This window comes from Petaurus breviceps, unplaced genomic scaffold, assembly GCF_028583685.1.
Source record: "Petaurus breviceps papuanus isolate PSGF00001 unplaced genomic scaffold, PetGlider_PUasm1.0 84, whole genome shotgun sequence".
Taxonomy (NCBI): domain Eukaryota; kingdom Metazoa; phylum Chordata; class Mammalia; order Diprotodontia; family Petauridae; genus Petaurus; species Petaurus breviceps.
In genome coordinates, this window is record NW_027186645.1 from 14,948,942 (window position 1) to 14,959,872 (window position 10,931).

Here is a 10,931-nt window from a genome sequence, read left to right on the forward strand (position 1 = left end):
AGTGGAATGCATCTGTTACACTTGAGGAAATTTAATATTTTAGTCAGTAACTTGGATAAATACATAGATTATAAATACATAGATAAATACATTTCTCTTGGATAGTCAACAAGTCAGATGACAAGATTAAGAAAATATGTTAAGACTAAAATGCTGGGTCAAATCGAATAAAATGGAATTTAGTAGAAATAAATGTAAAGCTTTACATTTAGATTCAACAAATCAAGTTCACAAGTATAAGATGTGGTAAATTAGCAAGATACTATTTTTGTTCAGTTGTGCCCAACTCTTCATGACCCCATTTGGGGTTTTCTTGGCAAAGTACTGGAGTGGTTTGCCATTTCCTTCTCTAGCTCACTTTGCATATGAGGAAAGTGAGGCAAACAGGATTGACTTGCCCAGGGTCACATAGTTAGGTAGTGTCTGAGCCCAGGACTGAATTCAGGTCTTCCTGACTCCAGGCCCAGACTCTATCCACTACACCACCCAGCTTCCCTAAAGAATCAATGATAAAAATACAAGACGAGAAGCAATTGTTAGGCAATATCATGTGCTCCGGCTAGACACTATATATAGTAGCTCGTTTGAAAAACATCTGGGAGTTTTAGTGCACAAAAAACTTCAGTGTGAATCAGTAGTATGATATGGTAGCCAGAAAGTTAATGTGATTTTATGCTACATTAAGAAAGATAGCATCTAGAATGAGAGAGGGGATTGGCCCACTGAACTCTGTCCTGGTTAGCCTGCATTTGGACTAGCGTGTTCCACTGTGAGCACCATATTTGGGGCAGCCCATTGACTAGCTAAAGAATGTCCAGAGTAGGGTGATCAAGGTGGTGAATGACCTTAGGATCATGCCATATGAAGATATGAACATTGAAGGAACTGGGGGTATTTAGTCTGAAGAAGAGAAGACTTGCCTTCTGGAAATATTTAGTCTAAAGTCTAACAATTTTCAAGTATTTGAAGTGATATTCCCTAGCCAGTAACTAGGTCCCTGTGGCCTGAAGGCTGCATGTGGCCTTCTAGGTCCTTAGGTGCAGCCTTTTGACATAGAACAAATCCTTTTATGAAAGGGATTTGTTCTGTGAAGTTTGGATTCAGTCAAAGGGTTGCACTTGAGGACCTAAAGGGTCACATGTGGCCTTGAGGCCACAGGGTCCCCACCCCTGAACTAGAACATAGGAGGCACTTAATAAAACACTTTCTGACCTGACTTGATGACATGGAAGGAAGATTAGACTTGTTGTACTTGGCCCTATCTGGCAGAATTTGAAGCCATAATGGGTGGGATTTGTGGGAAGAAAGGGATTTTGGCTTGATGTAAAGGAAAACTTAGTAATGATGTTAGTGGAATGGACCAGCTCAAAAAGAAATTATTGGGAGTTATTAAAGTTACAACAAGTAAAGGGTCCATGATCAGTATTTTGTTGAGGGCATCCTTGTTCAGGTGTTGGATAACAAAGATAGTTCGGAAGTCTGAGGCCTCTTTAAGATTCTGTGATTCTAACTAAAGGACAAGGAAGACAAAGACTGTTTCTTTTCTCCTCTACAACCATTACAAGGTCTCCTGCTGCTTCTTTGAATGCCTCTGGAGATGAAAGCTTCTTTCAAGCTACAAGACAGTCATTGACCTGGGAAGTATGACAAGCCCCAGGCACCTCTGCTCTTCAAGATAATAGGGGAAATCTATCTGACATTTGACTCCAAGGGACCAGAACTCAAGGGAATCTCGGACCCACTGAAATTTACCCTTCTGAAGAGCAAGATGCCAGAGGCTCTTGAGAAATGGGAACCAGATCCTGTCCAAAATAAATCACCTCATCCTGGGGCTGCCTACGTCCATACAAGGAACAGGTCAAGTGCCATTTATCAGAAAGGCTCTTAAGAGCGAGGAAAACCTATAAGCCACTTTAATTCACTAAGCAATGTCTGGCTGTGATGTCATTGCAGCTGTCATTGGAGGAGAGACTCTTGGCTTCAGCCGTAGTTCACCTAACAGGGCTGCAAAAGGACTTTCTTCTGAACAACTGGGCACACTGATATACAGAGTCCAAGAGCTCAAAGAAATCAGATTTGGTCTGAGAGTAATCAGACAACTATGTCTTTTAATCAAAATAAACTGACTTTTATATTCTCACTGCCCTTCTTGATGCTTTTGAGATGAGGTACCTGTAAAGTGGCTATATGTGGCTATGTGGACAATTTGTAAAGCCCAAGACACATTCTGGGTCAGCCTATATAGATGACACTATGTTTATTTTCATGGCTGCCTTTTGGTGCCTAAAGTGATTTACTTCTTGGAGAGGAACATCTTTGGGTCTATACAATTAAGGGGATTGATTACCTGATTACCAGGGAGTCAGGTGCCCACAGGACAAGGGGGCTCAGAAACAATTCTTTTTCTGGACCCCACGACTGGAGGTTTTCTAGCAGAGGCCGAGACAAGGTGTTAGGGTATGATAGAAGGGAGTCCTGCTTTAAGTTGGGGTTGTACTGGACAATCTCTACAATGCCTTCCAAATCAAATGGAGTAAATATTTATTAAGCACCTACCCTGTACCAAACTGTGCTAAGCACTTTACAAATATTTCATTCGATCCTCTCAACAACCCTGGACGTAGGTGCTATTATTACCCCCATCTTACAGCTGAGGAAACCGAGGCAGACAGAGGTTGAGTCACTTACCCAGGATCACACAGCTAGAAAGAATCTGAGGAAATGTTTGAACTCAAGTCTTCCTGACTCTAGACACAATGTATGCCACCTCACCTGTCCCCAAATCTAGGATTCTGCCCTGACTCTAACCTTTGCTGCCTATTCTCTTTTCTCAACCCTCCTAAATCAGCCTGCAATCCTGGGAATGATTTTTTTCCCTGTCAAATGAATGAAATAGAATTAAAAAAAAAACATTCAACAGAGGAGGTTTATTTTGCCCTACTGTAGCAAGGATATGCAACAAGGATACAAATGTAGTATATCAAAATTCTTTGTCCCAGTTACATGTAAAGACAATTTTAACATTAATTTTTAAAAAAGTTTTGAGTTCTAGATTTTTCTCCCTCCTCCTGCCTCTCCCCCTTCCCTAAGATGGTAAGCAATATGATATAGGTTATATATGTGCAATCATGTAAAATACACTTCCATCATGTCGTGAAAGAAGAAACAGACTAAAAGGGAAAAAAGTGAAAAATAGTGTGTTTCGATCTGCATTCAGACTCCATCGGTTCTTTCTGTGGAGGAAGATAGCATTTATTAGGAGTCCTTTGGGATTGTTTCAAATCATTATATTACTGAGAATAGCTAAGTTATTCACAGTTGATCATTATACAATATTGTCACTATGTTCACTATGTGTTCTCTCTCAATGTTCTACTCACTTCACTTTGCATCAGTTCATGTAAATCTTTCCAGATTTTTCTGAAATTAGCCTACTCATCATTTCTTATAGCACAATAGTATTCTATTACTATCACATACCACAATTTGTTTAACTGTTCCCCAATTGATGGGTATCTTCTTCAATTTTCAATTCTTAGCTCCTATAAATATTTTTGTACAAATAGGCCCCTTTCCCTTTTGTTTTTATCTCTTTGGGATACAGAACTAGTAGTGGATCAAAGGGCACGCACAGTCTGATTACCCTTTGGGGTATGGTTCCAAATTGCTCTTCAGAATGATTGGAGTAGTTTACAACTCCACTAACAATGCATTAGTGTCCCAATTTTCCCACACCCCGTCCAACATTTATCATTTTCCTTTTCTGTCATATTAGTCAATCTGATAGGTGTGAAGTGGTACCTAAAAGTTGTTTTAATTTGAATTTCTCTAATCATTAGTGATTTAGAGCATTTTTCACATGACTATAGATAGTTTGAATTTCTTCTACTGAAAACTGCCTGTTCATATTTTTTGACCACTTATCAATTGGGGAATTATTTCTATTCTTATAAATTTGACTCAGTCTCTATATGCCTGAGAAATGAGTCGTTTATCAAAGATACTTGCTGTAAAAATTGTTTCCCAGCTGAAACAGCATTTATTAAGTGTTTATTATGTGCCAAGAACTTCCTGTTTGTAGGAAGATTCCTAGTGCGTAATTATTTATTTTATCAACAAGGAACTTCTCTTTTTCTTCTTTACTAAGTAATTATTTTTTAAATTAATTTATTTTTTGTTTTCAACATTCACTTCCACAAAATTTTGAGTTTTAAATTTTTCCCCTCCCTCTCCTACCCCCCAAACTATGATGTGCAATCTGATATAGGCTCTACTTATGTATTCATATTAAGCATATTTTCACATTAGTCATAATATAAAGAAGAATTAGAACTAATGGGAGGAACCACAAGAAAGAAAACAAAACAAGGAGAGCAAATAGTATGCTTCCATCTGCATTCAGATTCCAAAGTTCTTTCTCTGGATATGAATGGCCTTCTCCATTGTGAGTCTTTTGGAGTTGTCTTAGATTCCTGCATTGCTGAAAAGAGCTAAGTCTATCAAAGTCAGTCAAAGCACAATGTGGTTATTACTGGATACAATGTTCTCCTGGTTCTGCTCATTTCACTCAGCATCAGTTCATATAAATTTTTCTAGTTTTTTTTTTCTGAAGTCTGCTTGCTCATCATTTCTTATAGCACAATAGTATTCCATTACATTCATATACCACAACTTGTTCAGTCATTCCCAACTAATGGGCATCCCCTCAATTGCCAATTCTTTGTCACCACAAAAAGAACTGCTATAAATATTTTTGTACATGTGGGTCCTTTTCCCAGGTATTGCTGGGTCAAAGGGTATATCAACAAGGAATTTCAAAGGGGAAGCAATCTAAAGGATACAGCCAAAGAATCATAGGAACAACAAAGAAGATAGGCTGGTAATGTGGCAAAAGGAAAGGAGAACCAGTGGACAGCCCACATGTTCCATGGTCATCCCTGTGATTATGGATAGAATTCAGGGGAGACTCCCAGCATATTGGTTGGATCATTTATAAAGAACATGGGACGTGAACAAGAGTCACACAAGAGAGAGAGAAATGTATAAATCATGTTCTGTATCACCAGAGGGAATATCTACATTGATGAAAATATAGACTCAATGGAGTATGGTAGTGGAGGACGTCATCAATGCCACATGGTACCCAAAGTTCTAGAACTAGAAGGGGCCTGAGAAGCCATCCAGTCCAACACACCACTTTATTAATGAGGAAATTAAGTACCAGGGAGATTATACAACTTGTTCAAATGTATAGGCAGTAGCCTTCAAAATCAGAATTTGAACACAGGCCCTCTGACTCAAAACCTACTAGGGTTCTCTCTGTTGAATCACACTGTTTCCTTAGGTAAAGGATCCTCTGCTGCCAATAAGAGCTGGGATACAGCAAAGGAGAGGTCCCTGAGGTGAATGATGAAAGTTTTTTTTCTGGGGATGAGGTGCTAATAATGTTACATGTGACTGGCCAATGAACCTAGACTTTATGAGCATGCATAAAATGCTTCTGACTCAGTCCCCACATGACAAAGGCTGGAGAACCTTCTTCCTGAGTCATAAAATGTAACAGAAATGCCTTGACGACATTTTGGAGGATGCCTAGATATTCTGTGACTGTTTCTGATCTGCTAAGAACAATATGGAGTAGGGCCTTTCTGATTAGCCATGGAGACAGAATTCTGTGTACATTCAAAGGGTACCAGTGCCGGTGACTTATTCCTGCTGATGGTCCTCTAGTCAGAGAAGAGAGATGATACCATAAAGGAGAGGCCTTGGCCTTCCTCATCTAAGGCTGCCATGAATGTGGGCCCCCATTTTTAAAGTGATTTTTGCCTTTGCACATATTCTTTTGCTTTAGGTGAAGGAGACTGGAGATTATGAGGTTTTGAATTTCAAATGGTACAGAAGTCAAGTCCATGATGAGTTTTATATTCAGATAGCCAGGGCTAGGGAACCTGTGGCTCTGAGGACACATGTGGCCCTCTAGATCCTCAAACCCTTTGACCAAATGCAAACTTCACAGGAAAAGGGATTATTTTGTGATTTGTATTCAGTCAAAGGGCCACACTTGAGGACCTAGAATACTGCATGTGGCTTCAAGGCCACAGATTCCCCACCCTGCTAGTCCAGCTTTAAGATCCCAGGTAACAAAAGATGTTCACAATGCAACTTAACAGTAGCTGAGAACAAGATTGACATAACTATAGTGCTACATTTAGACACGAACATGGAGGTGCCAATGCCACATGGAAATTATAGTAAGTCTGAGCCTAGTCTCCTTAAGAATTAAGGTGGTACAAGGCAGAACGTGCTTCCAAGGTGCTGAGGGAAACGGGAAATGTTTGTACTTCTGTTCTTGCTATGCCTTCCAAGTAAACATGCTTTTATAACAGCTCATTGATGATACTGGTTAAATCAAACAGGGATGATAGTCATTGGTGGCAACTGAAGGGGAACACACCAGAATGAGGTACTGAACCAATATGCCAACCCCTCAGGGATAACCTTCAACCTTAGGCTTACTCTGGAAGAGTGAATACTGGAAGCAGAATCTAGAATTTAAATCTATCCCACTGAGTATAAGAAATTGTCCACCCCTGCAAGCAATCACTCTCTCAAAACAAAGTCCTCTATGACATAGCCATGGATTTTTCAGTAGTCAGGAGACCTAGGTTCAAATCCGAGATTGAATACTTCCTATTTATATCACTCAGTATAAATCACCTATGCTCTATGAGCCTCAACTTCCTCACTTGTAAAATGGGGATGATAATATCTGCTCAAGCTACCTTACCAAAGTTGTTGTGGGGAAAGTATTTTATAAACCTTAAAGTACATGTAAGTACATATGAGCTATTATTTTTCTTTCTGGCCCAGGAGGGACTTGGGAGTTGAAGGAAATGGCAAATACTCAACCAGAACCTACAGCAACATTATGATTGCTCACCCAAGCCTGGCTAGCCACCACACCCATTTCTTTTTTTTTTTTTTTGAAAGGGGACACAGTTGTTTATTTTATAAGCTAAGAAGCAGGGGAAAGGAATGCATACTTGGATCAAGGAGGAGGCGCCCCCTCCCCTGACCATCTGATGAGCAGGTATTAGGGGGCCAATAAATAAGCAGCACAGCCAGAAGAGGTGTGGAGAGGGAGCTTGGCTGGCAGGGTATCAAGGGCTAGACATCCATGGCCCATCCATTGATGACTCTGATGTGATGGATGATGTCCTGGATGGCTTCTGAGGTGGTACCTTGGCCCCCAATGTCTGGAGTGTGCATATTTTCATTGTCCATTGATGCCAAGACGGCCTTCCGGATTGAGGTGGCATATGAGTGGAGCTTCAAATGGTCCAGCATCATGCAGCTGGCCAATAGGGTGGCTGTAGGGTTGGTGATGTTCTTATTGGTGATGCTTTTACCTGCGTTCCGAGTTGCCATCTCAAACACTGCATATACATGTCCATAATTTGCCCCAGCCACAAGACCGGGGCCCCCAACTAGTCCAGCATAGACATTATTGATGATATTGCCATAAAGATTGGGCATCACCATGACATCAAACTGCTGGGGCTGAGATACTAGCTGCATTGGGGTGTTGTCCACGATCATACTCTCAAAAGTGATGTTGGAATAGCCTGCAGCCACCTCCTTACAGCACTGGAGAAAGAGGCCATCTCCTAGTTTCATGATGTTGGCCTTGTGCACGGCAGTCACTTTCTTGCACCCAGTTTCCTGGGCCAGGCGGAAAGCATACTCGGCGATGCGCAGGGACTTGGCCTTGGTGATGATCTTCAAGCTCTCCACCACGCCTGAAACACTCTCATGCTCCAAGCTGCTGTACTCTCCCTCTGTGTTCTCCCTGACAAGGAGGATGTCTATGTCTTTGTGGTGAGTCACCATACCTGGCAGGCTTTTACAATGGATGACATTGGCATAAAGGTCTAAGCTGGTGCGGAAGATGTTGTTACGGGACTTATAAGATGGTGGCAGATTGTGGTTGGTTTCAATGTTTCCCTTCAAAGCCACACGATTGCGTTGGATAGCCATGATGGCATTGTGGATGTCTTCCTCATCAGCATTAGAGCTCACCTGCACCTCTTCAAAATCCACAGGCACACAGGCATGTCTGAACACAGACTTGACATGCAGCATGAGCTCAGGCCCAATGCCGTCCCCAGGAATCATGGTCACGGTGTGTCGGCCTCCATACTTGGCAGACGGAGGCTCCCAAGGGCGGGTAATAGCCCCTAGCTTTAAGATGGCCTTTGCGGTGCTACTGGCGGCCGTCACCACCTTAGTCACCATGGTTGAAAGTCCACCACACCCATTTCTAAAGCTATGAGTTCCAGAGTGTGCCAGGAAGACCAGTAGTCCTTTATTTTCCTCTGCCCGTCTTTGCATTGAATATCAAAGCACCCTTCTCCGTGTCAGTATAATGGTAGGAAGTAACTTTGAAAATAGAAGGGAGTCCCTATAGATCAAAACTGATGGGAAAACTAGAAAGCAGTCTGGCAGAAACTGGGCTTAGATTAACACCTTTTCAGCACATTCCACAATACATTCTAAAGGGATGCATGACTTTAATATTAAAGATTACACCACAAAAAAAATAGGAAGAAAACACATCAGATACGTCTCACAGCTATGTGTAAGAGATGAATTCTTAAGTAAACAAGAGATAGAGGCAAGTATCAAAGCTAAAATAGATACCTTGGATTACATGAAACTGAAAAGCTTCTGCACAGACAACATGAATACACCTAGGCTAAGACAGGAAGCAATCAAATCTTTGTATTAAATTTCTTTGATAAGGATTTGGTATCCATGATATAAACAAAGTTAACATATGTATGTATATATACACATATATGCATAAACAAAACATATATACCTATGAATGTGCATACATATGTGTATATACTATCAATCTACTGATCTATCTAGATAAATTTTTTTTTAATATAACTAATCTCTTCCCTGGATGACTGCCTTGTCATGGTGAGGGGGGGGGGGGGGTCGTGGGGAGGGAGCTTATATAGTTCAGTGAAACTATGAGTTATGCCATGCAGGGTTACCCAAGACAGACAGGTCATAGTGTAGAGTTCTGACAAAAGATGATCCACTGGAGAAGGAAATAGCAAACCGCTCCAGTATCTTTGCCAAGAAAACCTCATGGACAGTATGGTTGATGGAATAATGAAGAGTCAGACAGGACTGAATGACTGTAAAGCAATTCCCCAATAGGTAAGTGGTCAAAGGATTTGAACAAATAATTTTTTAAAAAGAGTGACTAAATGTTAACAATTAAATGAAAGAATGATCAAAATTACTAATAATAAGAGGAATGCAATTTAAAACAACCCTTAGGTTTAATCTCACACCCTGCAAATTGGCAAACATGATAAAAAGTGGTAATAGTCAATGTCGTAGGAGTTGTGAATTTAGACACATTAATCCATTGCTGGTGGAGCTGTGAATTGGTACAGTCATTTTTGGGAAGCAATTTGGAATTAGTGACTAAAATGTCTGCACCCTTTAATGCAGATATTTCATTACAGGGCCTATACCCTAAGGAAGCCATTGATAAAAAGAAGGTTCCTATATACACCAAAATATTTACAGCCAGATTTCTTTTTTTTTCTTTTTGCTATTTGGAGGGGGAAAAGTAGGGCAATTGGGGTCAAGTGACTTGCCCAAGGTCACACGGCTAGTTTTGTGTTAAGTGTCTGAGGCCAGATTTGAACCCAGGTCCTCCTGACTCCAGGGCCAGTGCTCTATTCACTGCACCAACTAGCTGCCCCTAGAGCTACCTTTCTTGATTGAAAAGAATTGGAAACAAAGTAGATTCCCATTGAATGGAGAATGGCTAGACAAAATGTGGTACGTTAATGTAATGGAATATTACTGTGCTGTAAGAAATAATGTATGTGATTGATGTATACAAAGAAGCACAGAACAGTCTACATGAACTGATTCAGAATGAAGTAAACAGAACCAAAAAAACAATATATGCAATGACTATGACAAAGAAAATGAAAAGAACCACACACAAAAAAATCATAATGAAATGTTGCAAAATTTAAAAGATCAAGCATGACTCAAAAGAAAAATCTGAGAAGACACTTTCAACCCACTCCATGGAAATAAGAAGTCCACAGGTGTTATATATTGAACATATTTTCAGACTTTTTCAATGTATTGATTGGTTTTGCTGATTTTTTTTTCTTTTTTGTCTTTAAAAAATACTATATTTCAGGCAGCTAGATGGTGCAGTGAATAGAGCATCGGCCCTGGAGTCAGGAGGACCTGGGTTCAAATATGACCTCAGACACTTAACACTTAATAGCTGTGTGACCTTGGGCAAGTCACAACCCCAATTGCCCTGTCCTCTTCCCTCCAAAAAGCAAAAAAAAAAAAAAAAAGAAAAAGTAATTTCTCTCTTTTTTATTTTTTGGTTTACATCATTCATTTCCACAAGATTTTGAGTTACAAATTTTCTCCCCATTTTCCCCCTAACCACCACATCAAAATAGCCATCCTACTGAATATCCTCTCCCCCAATCTGTTCTCTCCCATATTTTCCCCCATACCCCCTCCAACTTTCCAGTAGGGCACAGTGGATCTCTTTGCCCCAGTGCCTGTATATCTTATTTCCCAGTTGCATGAAAAGTAATAGTAATAATAGTGTGTGTGTATATATATTAAACATTTTATTTTAAAACTTTGAATTCCAGATTTTTTCCCTTCCTCCCTTGTCATTCACCCTTACTGGGAAGATAAGCAATTCAATATAGGTTGTACATGTGTGGCTAATGCAAAACATTTCCATAGTGGATATATTGTAAAAGACTGACTATATTTCCCTCCATCCTATCCCACCTCCCACTTGTTCTATTCTCTATTTTGATCCCATCCCTTTTCAAAAGTGGGTGCTTCCAACT

General features: G+C 40.3%; 1 protein-coding gene across 1 annotated transcript; it reads right to left on the reverse strand.

Moving 5' to 3' along the window:
- Positions 1-6,966: 6,966 nt before the first annotated feature.
- On the reverse strand, positions 6,967-8,322 carry LOC138176293 (isocitrate dehydrogenase [NAD] subunit gamma, mitochondrial-like). Its single transcript, XM_069107087.1, has one exon. It carries the CDS (start codon positions 8,293-8,295, stop codon positions 7,168-7,170), a length of 1,128 nt encoding a protein of 375 aa, XP_068963188.1. The 5' UTR covers positions 8,296-8,322; the 3' UTR covers positions 6,967-7,167.
- Positions 8,323-10,931: the final 2,609 nt, after the last annotated feature.